The sequence below is a fragment of the Alosa pseudoharengus genome, unplaced genomic scaffold (assembly GCF_046254945.1).
Source record: "Alosa pseudoharengus isolate Yale_2024_CS ecotype anadromous, Long Island Sound unplaced genomic scaffold, YU_APseudo_1.1 YU_APseudo_1.1_scf_5, whole genome shotgun sequence".
Classification (NCBI taxonomy): Eukaryota; Metazoa; Chordata; class Actinopteri; order Clupeiformes; family Clupeidae; genus Alosa; species Alosa pseudoharengus.
Window position 1 is genome coordinate 35,779,968 of NW_027468837.1, and position 22,360 is coordinate 35,802,327.

The 22,360-nt window shown below is 41.9% G+C and overlaps 1 protein-coding gene across 3 annotated transcripts; it reads left to right on the forward strand.

Annotated features, from left to right (window-relative positions):
- Positions 1-361: 361 nt before the first annotated feature.
- Positions 362-15,100, forward strand: nr4a1 (nuclear receptor subfamily 4, group A, member 1). 3 transcript variants are annotated; one of them, XM_076267568.1, is made up of 7 exons: positions 362-672; positions 10,812-11,659; positions 11,851-11,980; positions 12,124-12,287; positions 12,393-12,595; positions 12,755-12,933; positions 13,046-15,100. In XM_076267568.1, exons 1-7 carry the CDS (start codon positions 639-641, stop codon positions 13,306-13,308), a joined length of 1,821 nt encoding a protein of 606 aa, XP_076123683.1. In that variant the 5' UTR covers positions 362-638; the 3' UTR covers positions 13,309-15,100. The 3 variants fall into 3 exon arrangements, with proteins under 3 accessions (XP_076123683.1, XP_076123684.1, XP_076123680.1); XM_076267569.1 differs by lacking the exon at positions 362-672 and adding an exon at positions 8,808-9,130; XM_076267565.1 differs by lacking the exon at positions 362-672 and having other exon boundaries at positions 9,152-11,659.
- Positions 15,101-22,360: the final 7,260 nt, after the last annotated feature.

Consider the following 22,360-nt stretch of genomic DNA (forward strand, 5'->3'; position numbering starts at 1 on the left):
AGTTACAAGACCAGAATTGTGTAACACGTTTGTAACAAGCTCAGGACAAATAGCCTACAACTGACGGAAACGAGCTGGCCTAGACTTATAGGGACAGACTTGTAAATGTTGCTCTATAAAGTCTGGAGTTGTTTCTTATTTTAACCATGCGGAGGTCTAATTCATCGCTCCTTTGTTCCGCTTTCTATTTTTAGAAGCCCACTTTCCCTCTTTGTTTTCTGGTTTTGAACTGACGTCACTGGCAGGGATTCCACCTACGTCAATGGGTACCTCTGATTGACGTCATCGGAGGGACCTGCCTCCGTTGTTCTGCGCGAGACAAGCATCGGCTGTTCTATGGTAAGCGAATAGCCGAATGGAACAAGGGGGAGATAGATCTGGCTGGAAAACGAGTATCGCATTGCGTAGAGGGCTTCTAGGAAGAAAAAGCCCACTCTGTTTCTGTAAGTAAGATGGGTTCCCCGTGATTCCAATCGCCATGGCCTCGAAATTTAAGGAGAGACATATAAGACGTGGTCATTATCACAACGCCGAACTAGCTTGCATTAGATGGTGCTGGAGTGAGGTGATGAACAACGCTGCCATTGAGAACGAGCGGCGCACAGCCAAAATACTTAGCGTGACGGGATAGCCTCCTGATGAAAGCACGTGCGACAGGTGTCTCCAACGCAGGTAGGTAGCCTATATTATGTTAATAAAGATGGATTATCATGGAATGATTGCTATCATGGATGACATCAAACATCAAAATGTTAGGTTATCAGTCCATCCGATAGCTCTTGTCTAGTAGTTGATTTATATTACGAAAGATTTTGAAACAGCATGTTTTGTGTCAGTAGTATAGCCTGTTCATGCAGATATGTAAAGCAGCCTTAAACAGTCAACAGTAGACATTTACCGCATTTTGCACTATAAAATGACCGTAAGAGCAGGTGCAAATAAGATGAGTAGCCTTCGAAGGTGCATGAGATGATGAAGCGATAGGGTTTACAACTCTTCTCTCTTCACAATTAGTTTTGCCATCTGTGGTAATTTGACTTGATGCTCAGTTGTTGTTGTTTTTTTTTTTTTGTTTTTTTTTTGGGGGGGGGGTAAAAAAATACTAATTCCTCCTGGATAAATGCCTTCTTTAACCTGAGTCAGGCCGCAGGCTTTGCTCTCTGTCCCAGGAGAGCTGGCCTGACTGGGAGTCTTGTCCCACTAATGGCCTCTCAGCTCCCTCCCTGAAGACAGATAGTCTGTTGTGGAGGTGCTTTTGTGACACATTAGATTTCACATTAGTCTTTCTCATGCTGTTCTTTGGTAAAGGTATGTGATCGCTCACAGTTAAGTTGTTCCTTGTATGAAATATAGATTGAATTTTAAATAACAAAAATAGATAAAGAAATGCAAAGTAGAAAAAAAAAAATGCTACCATCTACTTAAGAGGGCCTTAAGTTGCCCTATACCCTGAAGAAAGTCTCCAGAAATGTGTGTCTGTGGATATCCTAAATTTGTTCCACTTGTACCATTGTAGGCCTACCAAGATCCAGTTATGTTTAGATCAAAATTTGATGCTGTAATACGGGATCTTAATTACCCCGTTCCCCTTGTGGGAGAATGTCGCTGGGTTTAAATGTTTGAAGTATAACTTTATCAGAGCTCAAAAAGGAAATGACAACCACTTTATCCTTACATTGAATTGTGACAGCCACAGGTTAACGTTGTGCTCTGTGTGATGCAAAACTAGGCCTATTGTTAAAAAGTTGCTTATAATTCTCAGACGAATATCTACTAATTATATCACAAAAATGACATGAACCGCCTTGGGAAGGTCATATTTACGGTGCCAGTATGGTAGCAGCAGCTGGATAAACATCCCCAGCAGGTGCTCATGGGAAAGTGTTGAAGTATGGCCATAAAGCAGGCTCACTGACCCTTTTGCTTTCATCATGATTAAGTTGATGGATGATGACAACATTATACCTCCTGAGTAGTAGAGGACCCCTATTTGGACTCGTAAAGCCAGTAGCTTGAGCCCTACAAACTAGCAGTGGCAGTGATATACTAACATTGTGGTATACCATGGTATGGAAGTCCATTATTATCATACTGTGTAGAAACAAATATGTTTGCCCATCATTTGGACATTATACTAAACCACCCCCAACCATTGGAATATCATAATAGTTTTCCACGTTCTAAATGGGGGTTTATTCCAGTTGTCCAATGTATCAGTCAAGTTAGTACATTAAAACTTATATCTTAAGCATATGCTACGCTACGCTACGGTAAGAAAACTGTGTTGCTCCACTTGTACCTCAACAGAAATAACAGAATTAAACAAACAATAACAAAGGTGCATTCTAAGAACATGGGTGAGTGCAATGTGATTTATTTAAAGTGATTGTGTTTAAATAATAAGTATAAGTATAAGTATACTCTTTTGATCCCGTGAGGGAAATTTGGTCTCTGCATTTATCCCAATCCATGAATTAGTGAAATACACACAGCACACAGTGAACACAAGGGCACTTCAGCCGTGGATGTGTGCATGGGAGAGCAGTGCTCAACCACTTCCCCGCCCACATTTTTCCTACTGGGTCGGGGATCGAACCGGCAACCCTTCGGTTACAAGCCTGAAGCCTTAACCAGCAGACCACGGCTGCCCCCCAATAATAATAATATGACTACAGAATGTTGGATTTAGAACAATACACTTACCTAAGATTAGTAAATTGATTATACACATATTAAATATATACAAGATTAGTACACACAATTATATTCCAAAGCTATTTTGGCTCCAACAACATTGTTGAGAGGATATTCTCAGCCTTGGGTTGTCCGAGGGAGGCCTGTGAGCTAATAGTGTATGGGACAACTCCATGGCTTGATTTCGTCTTTGTGTGTTTGTTTCTTAAAGTTTCATGTGACTGTTAGGCCCCGTGGGCGGCTCGGGTTTATCGGCAGAGGCAGTGCGCTACCAGACTGTTGGTGGTAACCCCCTTAACAGCTTCCCCTGGTGTGGAATAACGTTGCATTTGTTACTCTGAGGTTGGCGAAAGTTTATTATAAAACAAAGATCCCAGTGGGGCACAGACATAAATTTGGGGGCTGGGAAAGTCTCTATGTGTAAAACAGCTGAAGCTCTGTGTTACTCCATCCTAAAAATAGGCAGCCTTTCTAGCTACAGTTGTTTTGTTAGGGTGAATATGTCTAAGCTTACTGTCTATTAGCTCTCTGGTGATTATTATATCGGTATACTTTACAATAAGGGTACATAATTTAGCATTAGTTAAGTATAAGTTAAGAATAAGTTAAGCATTAACAAACACATAATTCATTATTATTAAGTATGTTTTCAACATTACTTGAGGATTAACAATGCACATATTAGGAATTCATAATTTATAACAAAGGAAATCACACTGATAACCAGGGCACCTGCAAGAATGAATGCTATAGTATGCACACCCATCTACAGACTCCTGCAGGCGCGCCTGCTGATAACACCTACTAAAATAATGAGGAAAAGCACATTTGTTAATCCTCAAGTACCGTAATGTCGCAAACATACTAAATAATGATGAATGATGAAGTGTTTGTTAATTCTTAACTAATACTAAATTGTGTACCCTTATTGTAAAGTGTTACCACTTATGTGACATACACAGTTTACTTTGGAATTTGTCATTGGTGGTTATTAATATGTTGGATGCATTATGAGCAGGAGGGATCTACAATATTTCTGCCCTTTAGATCCACCACCGAATGAATTCCAGTAAAATTTACAAGGAATGAATTTAAGTCAGGTGGTGTTTGTGGGCGTCAGCATGTATGTATGTATGTGTGTGTGTGTGTGTGTGTGTGTGTGTGTGTGTGTGTGTGTGTGTTTGTTTGTGTGTGTGAGAGAGAGAGAGAGAGATTCAGGAGCCTCAGAGGGTCGGTCCTATGACAGCTGTGTGTTTATGTGTCCGTTTATGCTTAGTGTGCTGACAGGCCAGTGCAAACAATGCCGTCTGTATCCACGGTCACGGCTGGATGGGATCAGCCTCAGAGCCATGGCTGCTATGCTATCTCTGGGTCTTACCTCACTGGACGCTGGGGAACAACCAGCTGACCAGACCACACACCTCAGAGACGTGTGTGCCTGAGTGTGTTTGTGCTGTGCGTGTATATTTAACGTCTCCTTGGACATAGGATGTCTTGACCCTCATTCTACAGAAATAAAATCCAACCTCAGCTTCAGCATGCGGGGACCCTCTCTTGAGTGAAGTGGCAATTAGTGCCTCCTGCCCTGCTATTGGTAGTAAGTGGCCCCTTACATAAGCACCAGCAGAGATGGCCTGCTGACAAACTTTAGGCAACAGGTGTGTGGAGGACACTTGCAGAGCAGCAGACGAGTTACTGAGATGTAACTGCTTGAATGGAAGTTATTGTATAGTTTAGCCTCATATATCAATCTTTCATGCTACATTTCTATATCTTGACTATGTTTTTTTTATTATTATTTCTGATGCTGGCAGTTAATCAGTCAGTTGGCTACATAATAGCTACAGTAAAGGATTTAGCATGATATTAGTAGAAATATAGTATTCTGCATTTTCATCAGTGTCAACAGTTCAACAGTTTCATACCTGTATAATCATTGTGTTATTTGCTTTGGACAAAAGTGTCTGCCAAATACCATAACCATAACAGTAAACCACAACCATACAATAACCATTATTCATTATTCATTATTCACCATAATGAGCCCTTTATCTATCGGGGGCAGCCGTGGCCTTCTGGTTAGGGCTTTGGACTTGTAACCGTTGGGTTGCCAGTTCGAACCCCGACCAGTAGGCCATGGCTGAAGTGCCCTTGAGCAAGGCACCTAACCCCTCACTGCTCCCTGAGCACCGCTGTTGTTGCAGGCAGCTCACTGCACCGGGATTAGTGTGTGCTTCACCTCACTTGTGTGTTCACTGTGTGCTGAGTGTGTTTCACTAATTCACGGATTGGGATAAATGCAGTCATGTTGTGCGGACATCTTTCTAGCCCAGAAAAGCCGGACAATAGCAGTGGCTTTCCCATTTTTTAGGCTATAGATGGCCAATTATAACTCCCACATGGAAACGCAGAGGTGTTCATTTGGTGGCAACTCAGAAACCTCACCACTGTAGATGTTGTACACATTGTAGCTTGCCTTTAAGGCACTTTTTAGGTCTATGTTTCTGTTAGAGAAGTTAGTTAGTATTGAGAAGTTGAGAAGAAATTAGAAGTTTAAGTAAATTATATACTATATTGATTTAAAGGAGAAATCCTGCGATTTTTCACATAGATCTCTTCACATAGTTTCTCGAGGTCACAAACATGAACTAAACTATTACTAATTTTGCATTGATACATAATGCACTCAATGGCGACTGTAACCAACTTACAATGAACTGTAGAAATATGCTGGTTGGTTTATTCATTTATTTATTGATTTATTTATGATTGGTCACAAATTGGCTATGTGCATACAAAATATCAATGTAGTTGAGATTTCATGGCCTCAAGAAGCCAACTAAAGTAAATGTACCACACTAAAAGTGATAAACAAATCGAAATGTATGTTCATGGGGTCATAATGACTGCCCAATGTTTTTTTCTTGTGTGTGTATATTTTCTTGTGTCTATTGTAGTTTATCATCATCTATTCTAGTTCATCTGTACAGCTTTTGTTGTTGTTTTGTTGTTACTATAGTTAGCCACACTTGTCCATAAATCTGTCATACAGCATTTCAGAGTTATTGCACTTGTTTGGTATTACAATGGGTGTGTAAAAAAATGTCATGCTATTTTTTGTTCTTTTTTGAAACACTGATAGAGGAAACAGAGATACCATGTATTTTGCAATGATTCCCTGCTGTTTGTGTTTTTAGTTAATTGTTTTGATCAACAAAGTAGATAGATAGATAGATAGATACTTTATTGATCCCCAAGGGGAAATTCAAGGAAATCCACAGTGTGCTTGATGATGATCAAGCATGAGACGCTCATGGTGAGGTGCAAAAAGCAGTCCAACAGTAGTCCAACAGTGCAACAGTGCAAGATTAAGGTCTAGAGACCAGCATAAATAATATGGACAGATAAGAGAGTAATGTATAGTGTAGACAAGGTAATATAAAAACTATGTCAGTGCAAGAATAGGTTGAGGTAATAGGGTTACAGCCATTCAGTATTTTAGCAGAAGCCATTGTTCATGTGTGCTAATATAGCATGAAAAACAGTGTAGCAGTAGAACAGTAGTAAGACATTAGGCTGTGGACAGTAGTAAAACAGTAGTGGGCAGTCGGTACTCAGACATGGAGAGGGTGGAGAGGCAGACAGACTATGCAGAGAAGTCTATCTCTCCTCTTCCCTTAAGTGAAGCATTGAACAGTTTAGTGGCCCTGGGGACAAATGACTTCCTCAGCCTTTCGCATGGCAGTGAGCGAAGTCTCCAGCTGATCAAGCTCTTTTGCTTTATAATAGTGAGTGGATGACATTCATTGTCCAAGATGTTGATCAGTTTGCTCAGGGTCCTTTTATCTGATATTGAAGTGATGCTCAATTTGATTGATGATCAAAGTAGTCTTGTGGGAAAGGTGAGCAGATTTGCTCAGGGGCATGTTTGTAAAGCACGCTATGTGTAGACTTTCATAAAAGTGGACATGGTAATAAGACAAGCGTGATAATGTTTGTTTTAAAAAAAAGGTCCTGAATCTTCTCTCAGTTCCTGTTGTGCTGTTTAGGCCTAAATCTTATGTTAAGGTGGGATTGAGAGAACCTGAGAACTGAGACCTGAAAGTAGGCCACAGACCACACAATGGTTTAAGCCTTTGAGTGTGTTTAGTTTAATTGTTTATTTAGGACAAGCAATATGTGAAAACATGACAAATTGGATTTGCCAACTGTAATCGCTGGGCAAGGAGGCATATTAAGAAATGAGAGTATATAGACAGTAACAATACACAGTGAGCAAGCGGTGCACTTTGAGTGAGGCGATTTCTCACTTCAGCTGTGCAGTATTGAAGGGAGTGAGCAGTCACTCCACTCTGTCACAAGCTTAAAACGAGAGAGATGGGCACATTTCAGAATGTTTGTTCGACATCCTGACAACTCTGAGCGGAGCAGATGCTAGGACAGAAAATGCACTCTCTACTGTTCGACACCCCTCTTACTTATTAATGTTGAAATTGTTTTATTATGCCCCAACCACCTTGGATGTAGTCTGCAAATTAATCTGTTTCTCAGTGCCCTTTGTATACCAGTAATGTTGCTGGATAATGAGGAGGTTCTGATCGTTGAAGGGGAGAGTGAGGTTCCTCCTTCTTTTGTTAGTCCACTCATATGCATCACACAAAACAACTTAAGATCCCTCTCAGATTTACCTAAATTGATTTATATAATCTATTCTGTCTTGAACCTCATCTCTCTCATTCTTTGACAACAGTAATTCCTTTAGTAGAGGCTTCAGGGTGTCCCTGCTTGGACACACCTGGCAGGTGTGTTTCCAACCCCTCAGCCAAATTCCCTCTGGCGGGATTAATTATCTTATCTTGTGTCACATTTTGTTCATATCCGAATGCAACATATTGGAGCGTCATTTTCCACAAACATAATCTCTGGTACTGAGCATGAAGCAGTGAAACACACTTTACAGCATTATTTTATTTGTTTGAACATTGATTGACATATGAGTGACATATGAATGAGTCATATGGAGGGCTTTCAAATGGCGTTGTAGTTTGGTTCTTTAGTCTCTTGGTTGTTCTTTAGTCTCTTGCTTTAAGCCCCCAGCGTCGTCTTCCAGGCAGCGCTGCATGGAAGGCACTAGGGTTAGGCAAGGTTTAGGGTTAAGGTTAGGTGCCTTGAAGTCAACGGGTGCAGCGCTGCCTTGAAGTCGACGGTGGGGGCTTAAAACACCATCGAGCGGTTCTTTAACTAGTGGTGGGTAGTGAAAGCCATTTGGTCATTACCGGTAAACAATTTCATGCAATTACAAAATGTGCACAAAAACTTGTTCTTGTTCTTGCGGGAAATTGCGTCCCTCCTCTGCTAGGTTCCCTCCCCTCCCTCCTTTTTTTTTGCTGTAAGCTTATATAATTGTAAGCCAACTTGTTCCGTCACGCTCAGGGGTTGGCAAATTGAAGGCCTAATCACGTGATGCTGCCTCAGGATTCTGGGTTTGGTAAGTGCTACCCGTAAATGATGGAAAGAGAGAGGCAGCGCTTCCACACCTTTTCACACCTCAGAGATTTTGCACTGAAGGATGATATCTTAGCACATACCACTGTGACAGAATTACACAACCGTAATGAATGATTATTAGAGAGAGTTACTGAAGGCCAAAAATGGTCAGCTATGTTCTTAAAAGGGAAGTAGGTTACATGTAGCGGTCAAGGCTAAATAGATTATCCTGCATCACAATTGTGTTTCCATTAAGTAGCCTATTGCAAAACACTGTGTTTGGTGCATTGACGTGGTAATGTTTCACTGTGACTTTAATGCTTACTCATGAAATATCACACACACACACACACACACACACACACACACACACATAGGAAGGTGCACAAACACTAATTTGCTAATCAGGTTTTGTGTGAGTTTAGACCAAAAATGTTGCTAGAAAAAAAACAAAGATATAAATTCCCTATGTATTTTAGTTAAAGTTTCTTTTTCTCTCTTTGTTGATGGCAGAAATTATGTGTTAGTCTGTTTTGTGGGAGTTTTGCCTAGATTTAGCTATAAAATGTCATCATTGTGTGTCTATTTTTAGTCTATTCCAGGCAGTAATAGCCCACCACGAGTAGCGTTGTCATTCTGACCCTATTTTTAGATCACACAGTCCGCACATGCTTGCGTCAATGGAATCCCTGTGCGTCACACACGAGGACGTGAAAGCGGAAATGTCTCCGCCCAGTCACCTTATATGGTTGGAGAAACGCCTCTTGATGTCGTCACGGCAAAATAAATTCGCCTGTATATCTCACTGGTTACTTCAGTCAGGGAGCTCAAACTGTTTTTGGAGATGATAGTGAGCCTGTGATACAATTCATGCTCTCTGCCTTCGTGGAATTTAGGAAACTAAAAAGAAAGTTACATTGATAAGCCTAATTGGATATACATGAAGCAGGTTAGTAAATGCATTTATTTTAAACACTGTCTATTTGTTTCTAACTGATATGTCAATGCTCGTGACAGAAGGGCGTGTGTAGTTTATGTTTATGCATTGATTAGTCCACACAAGTAGGGTATGTAGCCTACATGCTGAGCATGAATGTTGTTTATTAAGTAGCAAAATGTCTGGAAAATCTGCGGTTCTTAATAATTAGTAGCATTACAAGTTATTAGCCTACTTTTAATAGCATTTCGCTTTGGGGGGTTGGAAGTTGTACGATTTTACTACTTGCCTATTACCAGCATGTGTAATAGCTTGCCTATTACCAGCACTCTAATTGTTATCATTATGCCGAAAACATGCAGTTGGGAATTAGATAAACAAAGTCGTATCACCATTCAGTCATTGAAGCTTTAGATATTTCCCTTGTAGGCTACGAATACGAAGACAGGTGGTGCAGGGGGGGGCGGCTCTCTGTCTGCTCGCTAGGTGGACGCGGCTGCATCGAATTTCCTTCTCGCGTGTCTTTCTTGTCCTCAGCTTATTATGTGTTCACATATTTGTGCTCAACTATGTTCCATGTGGGTGTGCAGAGGATAAATCGTGACCTCATGATGTTCGCGCCTTTCTCGTAGGTCAAGGATGGTCAGTAGTTTGGAGTTTAGTGAGTGTGCAACAGGTGTCTTGACAGCAGCAGTTCCCATATTCCTCGCTCAGATATGCAAGTCAACACTCCAGAAACGAATGTGCAAATGGCAGTCACGTGTTCTGTTAGAGACAACATAATAACATAATCAGACAGCCGTGAAAATGCCTGCTTCTGTATGAGTGGGCATTTTAAAATCTTGATTTAAAATTATGATTCTATTTGCATAACCTCCTTACATACACCTTTGTATTTCTTGGAAAAACTATGAACTCCAGCTGGCAGCAGAATGGAACTGGTACCACAGTTAGCCTACTCCAAGTTTAAAAAGTAATCCTTGAAAGAGTCGGCCTTAGGATCCCCTCATAGCCACACACACACACACATACACACACACCTTGTGCTCTCACACCCTCGGTCCCCACTTTAGCTGGCACCGTGCCCACCAATGAAAGCCAACTCCTTCCACTTCTTAGTACTGTCAGTCCTTGGGGGGTTGGGTCGCCGTGTTTATAACTGAAGGGGTTTTCATGGCATTAAGGGGCGGTAATGCAATATCTCTCAGCAAGACTATCCTCCCTCAGACCGCCAGCTTTCTAAGCTTTTCTCAGAATCTCGGAGGGCTGAAGAAGAAAGGCCCATAGTTAGTGGCAGGGGAAGTGGTTGAGAGCAGACGGGGGGTGCACAGCAGGTGGAAGAGAGAGAGAGATGCTAGACATAGGCGCTAAACGGCTACTCCTGTGATGCCGATGATTTTCGGAACGTGTTGTTTATTCAAGAGATTAAAAATGTGACAAGTGGATGTTCATACCATCTGCTATTCCATGGCTACTGCTGTTACTCATGCCTCACCCTCATATCTCACTTTCATGAGTTTATAAATTCATAAACATGCAAACACCTCATTGACATCCTCTGTGTTTCACCTTGTTTTGAAAAATCACAGATAACCAGTGCTGAAAAAGATTGAAGCTGAAATGGCTGAACTGAAATTACAACGCATACTGAAAAAAATTGACCACTCATTCTCTTTCTGTGATATTATTCCAGCTATGCCCTGCGTCCAAACTCAGTATGGAACCTTGCCTTATGAAAACACCTACTTCAACTCTGAGTTTTTGAACCCAGACCTCACCGCCAAGTTGGTCATGGACCTCAGCAGCCAAACCGAGCAGCTCTCTGCCTCCTCGCTCCCCAGTATCAACACCTTGGTAGGAGACTTCACGGGGGAGTTTGACGCTTTCGCCTGCCAGATCCCGGCGGCTGCCACCTCCAGCTCAGCCCATGGGGGCACGGAGGCCTCCAGCCCCCACGACCAGCAGTCCCCCCTCAAGCTGGACGACCTCCAGGTCTACGGCTGTTATCCAGGAACGTTTGCCCTCAGTTATCTGGACGAGACTCTCTCCTCCTGCGGCTCTGACTACTATGGTAGCCCCCTGTCGGCCGCAGCCTCGCCCCCGACCCCTGGCTACCAGGCGCAGCCCGTGTCCGCCTGGGACTCTCCATTCAACTCCTACTCGCCGGGCCCTGGCTGCTGGGTGTCCGACAAGCCAGGCCTGCCGCAGGCGCCCTCCTTTTTCACCTTCAACCCACCCGTGGAACAGCCGTCCCCGCTGGACACGGCGCAGGCCTCACTGGGAGACGACGACCCCTTCTCCCAGCCCCCTCAGCAGCACCAGCAGCACCAGCACCAACACGCCTCTCCGTCCCAGTCCTTCGGCCACATGGCCCTGGAGCAGGGATCCCTGGACAACTCGCTCCTGATGGAGGGCTCCCTCGCCTCATCCAAGACCAGGAGTCCTGCGTCCAGCGAGGGTCGATGCGCCGTGTGCGGAGACAACGCCTCCTGCCAGCACTACGGTGTGCGGACGTGTGAGGGATGCAAAGGTTTCTTCAAAGTGAGCCTTTTTCCTTTTTAAAGCGCAAAGTGTCAGCCTTGGTTATACCCTCCAACTCTAGACATATTTGTATTACATTAAAAAATGTCCCCCCCCCCCCCCCCCCCAATACCACATCTAAAAGTAGTTACATCAGTGGCCAGTTTCTCTTTTGCATTGTATTGACATATATTTTGTATTTTCATTTACAGCGAACGGTACAAAAAAATGCAAAGTATGTGTGCCTAGCCAACAAAGACTGCCCGGTGGACAAGCGGCGGAGGAACCGATGCCAGTTCTGCCGTTTCCAGAAGTGCTTGGCTGTTGGCATGGTGAAGGAAGGTGAGAACATTCGTCTGCATCTCAGTCTCATTTACAGTCTCATAAGCACTAGTGAACAGATGGCCGTGCTTTTGACCAGTGTGATGATGGAAGACTTTGTTAAGGATATTCGTGTAAACTGAGCACCCTGTCTCTCCCCTCAGTGGTGCGCACAGACAGTCTTAAAGGTCGTCGGGGACGCTTACCCTCAAAGCCAAAGAATGTTCCAGATTCAAGCACCTCAACCCCTCCTGTGAATATCATTGCATCATTGGTCAGAGCCCACATAGACTCCAACCCCACCTTGAGCAAGCTGGATTACTCTAAGGTATGCACCAAATATGTTTGTAAATCACTTCAGCTGATTATGTAATGAGCCATATGATGGTCAGGTGGATAGATTTAATCTAAACTTTATTTCTGTCCTCAACAGTACAAGGAGACAGTGGATGGACTAACAGAAAAAGAGGACGCCAATGACATCCAACAGTTCTATGATCTGCTGACAAGTACTATGGATGTGATACGGAAATGGGCAGATTCAGTCCCAGGGTTCTCTGCATTCTGCCCAGAAGACCAGGAGCTTCTCCTGGAGTCATCATTTGTGGAGCTGTTCATCCTCCGTCTGGCATACAGGTATGAGACATATAGTTTTAGACAAGACACATGTATAGGTGTTACTTGAGGAATTTAAGAGAGACATGTACTATGAGAAACATCAAGCCCTCTAAGAAATCTTGGAGGTTATTCCTTGAGTACAGCACTAACCGTCTGACTTTCTATGTATTCCACTAGGTCAAGTCCCGAGAAAGACAAGCTGATCTTCTGCAATGGGATGGTGTTGCATCGCTTGCAGTGCGTCCGTGGTTTTGGTGACTGGATCGACTCCATCATGGAGTTCTCCCAAAGCCTTCACCGCATGAACCTGGACGTGTCCTCCTTCTCCTGTCTGGCTGCTCTCGTCATTATCACAGGTAAGATCTAAGACCCCTATCTGATTGGTCTGTTCGTTAAATGCATACACACATGTACACATGCACACACAGACACTGGTAAAATTGTAACAAATCTATTTGTCTGTTCCAGATCGGCATGGTCTTAAAGAGCCTAAGCGTGTGGAGGAGTTTCAGAACCACCTGATTGCGTGCTTCCGAGATCATGTTTCCACCACCAATGCGGACCCTAACCAAGCCCAGCCCAGCTCTCTGTCACGCTTGCTAGGGAAGCTTCCGGAACTGCGGACCCTGTGCATACAGGGCCTGCAGCGCATCTTCTACCTGAAGCTAGAGGACTTGGTGCCCCCTCCACCCATAGTGGACAAAATATTCATGGATACCCTTCCTTTCTGATGGTCTGACAGACAATAGAACAAAAACATTTCAAAGGGAGAAAGGGAGACGGCATGAAAGTTCCCTATGATGGGAAAGGACTAATGTTGTGGACTTGGTTGCCAGGAAAAGAAAGAAAATCCCCAAAAAGAAAGCAAACACAGCCAAATAGGTCATGGAGTATTTTAGTGTCTTTTCCGGTTTATTTCAGAACATGGAATGGACAGATGGTCAGTTTGATCATGCCTCCTGTTCCAGAGACAAGAAGAAGTATGAACTTAGACTTTTTCTTTTCTTTTCTTTTTTACAAATGAGTTTATTTTCCTCCACGTGCTGTTCACCACGAGTGAACTATCTGTTACTCATCCTTTTTTGTGCAGAGGATGTCTATTGTCAGAGGTCTATTTGCAACAACAGATAGTCGCATCAAAGGGCATTTCAATCACAGTTGTGTGTCTGTGTTGTATGAATATGTGTTTTTAATGTTAGAGTGGCTTAATTGCTATGCAAAATTTGCTCATGTCTTTTAGTATACTTTTTTGCACATTGGGTTTTTGTGGAGGTTATTGGGATAAAAGGAAACCTTCAATAACAATGCTGTTACAAAACAGAGGCTTACAACTGTGCTACCCGTGCAGGCATTATAATTTCATTCATAGAGACCAAAATAAAAGAGGTCTCCTCAATCACAACAAACACAACATTACTCTCTTATTTCACAGTGTGATATTGTATGTTGCATGACGCCTCACACAACATGGAAGTTCTCGGACCAAAGGAGAGCTGCTCATATCGTGTGACTCAGTATATCGTTCTCATGACATGCTGAGTACAGCAGCACCATTAAGCCTTAGGCAGAGCCTCTGCTAACTAACCAGCACTATCAAGTTAGAATAAAGGGCTCAGAATTCCCATTTGGCAGCTATAGAGCCACGAGTCAGACGGTACTGCACTAAAACTGTGGTTTCAATCATATCACATTCAATCACATTCTACTATTCAACCTGGACAGAACACTTTTGGCAGCCCCCCTCAGTACAGTGCCTTTAACAATACAACATTGTTTTTTTTTGGCTCATTTATTTTTGCATTATGTTGTGTTTATATGTTTGTCCTTACATTTACATTTATGTTTTATTTTATTTTTGATATGCAGAGCATTAACAACCAGAACTGTTTATGACAAATCAACTCATAGCGGATATACGGAATATGTGCATGGTTCAAAATCACTTGCCGTTTCCAACGCATTTCTTTAAGGCAGTGATATTATTCCACGCGACAGGTGCTCCACATTGTATTTTACTGCAGCTGTATTATGGTTTGAGTGGACTTCTGAATAAAGAAGTACATGATTTTTCCTTAGGGAGTCTCCACTGATTGGTTCTGAAGTACTAATGATGTGGTTTGTGAGAGTCTGTTCTAGGGGACAGGGTAGTACCACACTCTCATGTATATACTGTACATGTATGTTCTGTTGGCCTTACAGTACTGTACCTGCCTTAGTCACGCAGACATACTGCATCATATTATGGATCTTGTTTAATTTACCGTAATTGTTAATAAGACAAGGTTACTCAAATGATTTCACAGGAAAATGTGAGAAGGTATGATTTTTTTTTTTTTTTTCTGCCATTACACTCGACTGTGTTCCCAGACCGACTATTCCTGCTCCCTTTTCTATGTGATTGTCTGGTATGTTTGTATACTTATAATAGAAATACTTTATATTTGTGAGTTTTGTAATGTGTTATATGAAGATATTATATTCTGAGTTTAGAGTATTTAATATTAAAATGATGGAAAAGCAATATTTGGTGCTCTCTTGTCAATGTCTTCAGTGCATTATCCATTATCAGAGGAAAACAGGTTATATCCATTGCGGTTTAGAATTACAAGTAATACTCTCATTGTTTCACTGTCTAATAATAATAATAATTGCGCATTTGGTATGAAGTGAGCTACACTTAATTGTGTTACAGTAATAGACTAGTAAACTGGAGTATCATTAGCAAAAACATTGCCTATTCCCTATTCAGACTCAAAGGTGGGGTAAGCAATTGCACATGACGTTGCGTTTCTTTATGCTTATGTTTATATTACATTTCTTAGCAGACGCTTTTGTCCAGAACAAAGTACATTATAATTTCATCAAGGACCAAACAAAACACACCAGAGAGGTACCTCACCTCTCCCTTCAGAATTCCCAGAGAAACACACAATGTTTCGTTTTTTTGGGGGGGATAGGCTGCCCTTAATTATCGTAAACGTGCTAATTACCAACCATTTCTTTCGAAAATTCTTAAAACAACAATGTTTTTTTAATACTTCAAAATAACATTTGCTAAATGAACCTTACATTTTTCCGTAGCCATAGGTGTGTCACTGAATGTGACAAAAAAATGTATGGGCTTGAAATCACGTATGATCGCGACTGCACCTTTAATCATTTTCATAGTTTGGGTTGATGTCACAGGGCATGAGGCATGGCTCAATTAAAGGAACCAGCTCTCTCCTATAAGTCAGACCACAGCCATCTGCGGCATTTAACAAAGATGGAGCTTCTGTCCTCTATGCGGCTCTTTGTGACATATGAGTCATCACTTAGGAACATATTGACTGCTGGTTGGTGGAACAATTTTCCATGAGAAACAGCACAATACCGTAGGGTGTATTAGCAAACTGAAACTTGATAGATTGGAGTTTACGGAGCCAAATATTTCTGGAAGTCTACAACTTGTAAATGTGTTAACTCTGGCAGTGTCAGAGACCAGCTGTAATTTCAAGTTCGTAGAGTAGGCGTGAAATGTTAAATGTGTTAAACTAGGGGTAACATGCGAGCAAGCCGATTTTATTATGAAATCAAATGCCTAATGCAGGCTTCATCACTAACATTTGGAGGAGGAGTTGTACAACTCTTGAGTTTTTCACAAGGACAATACCTGTCTTCACTCTCTCTCTTTGATAATCTTTGACTGAATGCTATACTCCATTTGACTTGCCAATGACCGATACAAATGCTCCATACTCGTTAAGCAATACCAAGCAGGTTCCTTGTGTTATGTATCTGCTTTAAGAAAATGTAACAACAACAAATCAGATAAAAAAAAGTATAATATGAAGAGAAGTATGACGTTGGCCCTGGCCAAGACAGTGGAAAAGGCCAGCCGGCAGAGCTGCAGTGCCCTGCGCTGAGCAGGACTGGGCGGGACTGAGGAGGCAAGCCGATATGGAGGCAGGTGCAGCCAGTGGCCTGGCCGAAAAAACCCTGAGGCAGGAGCCTAGCTCTGGTATCAGACACTGCCCATCTCCACTACCATGCTGGCTGCCTTATCCACACCCGCATCCAACTGTAACACACACTAAGCTCTATCGCGCATCATTCTGCCTATCTCCATGCCTGCCCCACCATACAGACTCCTACGCTTCTACACTCCCCTTGGATTGTATCAGTTCACTACATCTTGGTAGAGAGTGTAAATGGATGACAAGGGCATTAGGCTTCTGTGTAGACTAACTGTCTTAACAAGCTTCCATATCTTTTAACAACACCAACAGGCAAATGAGTGCTCCACTAGGGACTAAACTCAAAGGTGCTGTCAGTTGAGGTCAGTCAGGTCAGTGTGGACCTTGGCCTAGGTGGATTGCCCTAATGTGGGACGTTTTTTGCTTTTCGGACTTATGTAATAAGGTATATTAGGTTACAATGTGAAGGCAATACTTTAAATTCACATCCAGTTTTGATTACAGGACCCTACAGCTTTGGTTTTCCCATAGTTTCACTGGCATTCATTAGTTTGGGGAAGAGTCAGTGACATATAGTTAAAGGATTAAAGTTAAAGGAGAATTCCGGTGTGATATTGACCTAAAGTGTGTTGAAACATGATACCGAGTGTGAACGTATGTCTCATAGCTCATCTCGGCTTGTCCCCTGCACTCAGATATCTGGCGCTAGTTAGCCGATGCTACAAACATTTTTTCGATGGGGGTGCCTCGGGCATCGGCCTAGCCATGCAAATAAATCACTGTTTTACACCATTTATGAGGCTCAAAGTAGCTCCATACTTCATTGGTAGACTTCCGAGGGCCTTGACATTTAAAACGAGACATTGAGAACTTTGAAAAAGCACTGGTAGTTTACTTACCAGACCATTTATCCAGACAGTATCTTCACAGAGTTTAGCGTTTGCAGTCATCTTGAATTTAGTCACGATAAGTTGAGCGACGAGTATGAATGAACAGGTATGATAAGGGATCAGATTCCAAAAATAATTCTGTGGAAATGCATGGATTTCAGTTGCTGCTACTGGAAGAAACTGGAATCCATGCATTTCCACAGAATTATTTTAGCATTGGCTAACTTGCGCCAGATTTCTGAGTGCAGGGGACAAGCCGAAATGAGCTATGAGACATACATTCACACTCGGTATCATGTTTCAACACACTTTAGGTCAGGGGTCTCAAACTCAAATGAGCTGGGGGCCAATTCTGCCAACGTCATCTGATTGGAGGGCCGGCTATTTCTGAAAATGCAATGTTCTTTTTTTCAAATACCACACAAAACTGCAAACAGAAAGTGCACGTGTTTTTATCTAGTTTTAGACACCTGTGCTAGCAACCTTAGCTTATAAATAAAATAATGATAAAATAAATATTAATACAAATTATAAAACAAATGAAAAGCATAAAAACAGGTATGTGTGTGTTTCACACCAAATAAAAATATTTTCCTCAAATAACTTTTTAAACCTGGCAAACTATAGGCGTCATGGTTAAGAAAGCAACACTATTGGATTTTTATATCAAAATTTCAAAAGGCCATGGCTTGAAAGTGGTCAGAGATAAAGTCCTACTGTAAATGTAAAAATCTTTGAGTAAAACAAAAGTTTATGAAGGGGGTAAATTTACCCATCTAATTTGCCACTGGATGGCAAGCACCTCAAATTATGCACCTTTCAATAAATACTGGATGAACATATTTGAGCAGGTTTACTTTTCTTTTTTCATATTACCCACATAACAAATTAACAGGAAAACACCTAAGATGTATACCAACACCTAAGATGTATATGGTTTCTAAACCACAAGGCCTACAATAAAGTATTCTGGTTAAATGAGTTCCTATCGCTGGTAATCGGAGTACCCAGAAGTTCGCATCATATTGCGGGTGACTTTGTAGTTTAGAGCCCTATTTCTATAGCCCTGCTGTCTGTACCACGTCCATTACGGACACTATCATCACGATTACCACTGCAACCTCCAAGCTATGTTGGGCAGAGGGTCGAAATAAGCATGGTATGCTTAGTGGACACCGTCGTATACACGCAGACGCACCTCCATTCAATAGACAATCGATCATAATCTCCAAAAGGATATTCTCCTTCAGATTTAGAATAGGTGAATAACATAGCCTATCTATCACACGTAAACGTTTTTCAACATTCGGTGTAGGCCTATTTCTGCTTAATTTCTGCTTCAACTTATGCAACACTATGGCCTGCATCGCTTCCGCGTCATTCCAAATGCACGTCTTCGTGTTTCTCGCGTGTAATACAAGTATTTCCTGAAAACTTTGCGCAGCGATTTTGGGTTTGAATGAAGCTCTGGATGTCTAGCACATAGTGGAGCAGAGTACAAATGAGATTTGTCACTGTAGGGGAGACCGGGGCTGGTTGGAACAGGGGCAGGTTGAAACACTGTTAATATCCAGGCTACTAGAGGGAGCTGCAACGAAATTCCAACACTAAACTGACGGCCTTATTGAGTAGAGTAAACTCACGTATGTAACTGGTCTCCAGGTCATTAACCCTTTAGGTGAGAACAACATTTTAATTTTGTAGTGTCAAAACTTAGAATATGCACCTCCCACTAAATACATCCTAGAAGGGTAATAGTTAGGGATATAAAAAAAATATTCATTATAATTGATTGCTAGGGGACTCATCTATATCTTAAAATGAAGTTTGAAAACCTGAGGTGACTGAGATTAGCAGGCTAACAGCATTTGTGCAAAAAAGTTTGACCTAATGTGGGCGGGGCAGGTTGGCACACTGATTTTGGGGTTGGTTGGCACATACATTCCCTATGGCTATTTTGTGACAAATCTATAAACTTTGTATTTTACACATAAAAACATCATCAATCTTTATTTTAGCATTGTTATTGTAATTACTGAACATAGTTTTACATTTGCAAGCATTTCAGACATTTTTAAACATTTGAAGTAAAAAAAAATCGGTAGGGACCAAATTGGTCTTGACGGTGGGCCCTACTGAAGAAAAACACACAGGAAAGACATCAGCAAAGCCCTACAGGCAGTGATATAGATGAGCACTTCAAACAAAACCAAAAAGGGTACTGCAAAGGACTATAACATAGGTGTTCCAACCAACCCGACTACGTGTGCCAACCAACCCCGTGCATGGGGCAGGTTGGCACACGTGCACAACACCACTTTAATCATATATAACTCAAAACAAGGGATAATTTGTTGACATTAAATGTATACATTTTGTAGCTGAGATCCCAAGCTTTCAGTTAATCACAATTTGACAATTTCAACGCATTGTAAGACGGAGAAATATAGCCGAGAGTGAAAAGTGTTCCAACCAGCCCCGGTCTCCCCTACTTGGAACTATCGTCTATTTTAATCAGTATCGTTGTTTGTCACAATTAAAAAGTCTCAAGGGCCGGATTTCATTATTATTTTGACATACGTCGCGGGCCGGAATTGGGCCGGACGCGGGCCGGATTTGGCCCGCGGGCCGGGTGTTTGAGACCCCTGCTTTAGGTCAAAATCACACCGAAATTCTCCTTTAACAATTGCGCCTGTGTCTTCTGTACAGGTAACCAGCTTGTTTGCGGTGTTTTAGGTACTTGTTGACAGTTTAGACTAGAGCAGGGCCGTAGTCACCATAGACAAATATGACCAAAATGTCCCCCCCAATATTCGGACATAGAAAAATAAAGAAAGAATAAAGCGCTATACTAGGCCTACAGGAAACCAACACGTATCTGAAATGTAATCAAACGTAAATAACGCACAAATTAGTGACCTATGGTTCCAGAGTAGCCTACACCCCTGAGTGGTTTGTCCTGGTCATTTTCCGTTTTTCGTTAGTGGCGTGCGCTATCAAAAGCTTCCATTTACTGCACCCTACTGCGGTGAGGTAGGGCTGTCAACAATATCGCAAAAGCTACCGGAACAATTTTCACAAAACTTCTTGGAAAGGTGTAGCACAGGCTAAAGAAATCCCATACATGTTTGGAGCCGATTAGACTGAAAGGGAACATTTTCCATATTGTAGCCTATTCTCGCAATGATAGCGAAAGTGAAACGTTTTATTTTAAATGATGAATTTGTGCAAGCCTGTGTCATTTCTTTCACGTCTTTCAACATCAATAATGCATTCATATGCTAGTAGTAATGCCAGAAATTACCGTGTATAGGCCTCTTAGAAATGATTGTTGCATCTTGCATATTATTTAGATGTGCACTCAATCGCGCATCCATGCAGGCAAAACGTGATCAAATGTGGTGACGTTTACAATACGTGATATTTAATGTGAATCGCGGGCAATAACCAAAGAAAGAAATTTGCACCTCCATTCACCAATTAAAGGCTGTAGTAGGCCTAGTGTTTCTACATGTTGGCACAAAACGTCATTTCTGTCAGAAGCCAGTCTATAATGCATACAGGGGTAACATGAGGTGAGTCAGACAGAAGAGGGGCCTGTCTTAGTAGCCTATTCCTGAATCCTGTCCCTTTCAAACTACGTTAAAATTGTGTGATTAGCCGCCAGCATAATAAAATCTAAATTAAAAGACAAAATCTTATTAGGCTCCAAACCTATGAGTCTAAGCCTTAGTTTAAAAAAATCTTCAGGTGTAAATAATAAGTCAAAGAACCACATTCTGTGCAATATAGAGGTTATCAAAAGATACTCTAGTTTGTAATTTCTTTTAAAGTATACATTTTGAACACAAATGGAGTCACAGGTCCATGGATGGACCAGTGAAGTTGCTTCTTCTCCACCCTTCTCTTTTCACAAAACTCATGGGGGGCGGGGGGGGCATTCTGTTTGGGGGTCCCTCAGACCCCAACACAGATTTGGTCCCCCCCAATGTTGACATCACGACTACGGCCTTGGACTAGACTAGAGGGTTTGAAATCTTACCACAAACATAAAAAAGGTCTAAAATAGAGAAACATGCTCTAAGTATAAGTATATAGTATAAGTATATGTACTCTTTTGATCCCGTGAGGGAAATTTGGTCTCTGCATTTATCCCAACTAAGCAGCACTAAGCGGGGGGCAGTGAGGGGTTAGGTGCCTTGCTCAAGGTCACTTCAGCCGTGCCTACTGGTCAGGGTTCAAACTGGCAACACTCCGGTTACAAGTCCGAAGTGCTTACCAGTAGGCCACGGCTGCCCCTCTATGATACTGTTCTGGTGTGTGCTTTCTGTCATAAATTCACTTGAAATGTAAACCCCAATCTGCTGTGGCATTAATGCAATCTCCCCCATTCCAATGGTTCCAAATTTTTCCAAATTTGGAGATGCACCAGCCTGAGCATCTCGAGCCCCTTGGCCTCTGACCCCATCTTCTGTCATGCAACACTAAACACAGGAGACCGCAGCTGCTGCTATCTACACATAACATGGGAGTGGGGCTCGTGACAGGGTGTCGATTCTGGTGTCTGACATCAGAAAGTAGAGGCTCTGAAGCACGAGAGCATGATTTTACTGACAAGAATCTCAGAGTTCCAAAAGAGTTTCATGTCTCCCACAGTGTGTACACTAACTTTCAACAGCCTCCAATGCGCAATTAACATTCTACATGTATACTCCAATATGTACTGCATGGATACATGTATACTGCTTGCAGACAGACAGTGTCTACAAAACTGCTAAAGATGTATATAAAGATGTTTATAAAGATGTATATAAAGATGTATATAAAGATGTATATGAAGATAATGAGCACATAGGTCTATGTTTGTGCTCTTTGATGTCACACTCTGTAGGGGGTTCAAGACACTATGTAGTTACTGTTTTATACTTGATTTAGAT

Bases quoted from the DNA above. Each gene is read 5' to 3' on its own strand.
- nr4a1 (XM_076267565.1), top strand. From the start codon at position 10,739: ATGGCTGAACTGAAATTACAACGCATACTGAAAAAAATTGACCACTCA. The intron at 11,981-12,123 runs GTGAGAACATTC...CTCTCCCCTCAG, and splicing joins TGTTGGCATGGTGAAGGAAG to TGGTGCGCACAGACAGTCTT. The intron at 12,934-13,045 runs GTAAGATCTAAG...TGTCTGTTCCAG, and splicing joins TGCTCTCGTCATTATCACAG to ATCGGCATGGTCTTAAAGAG.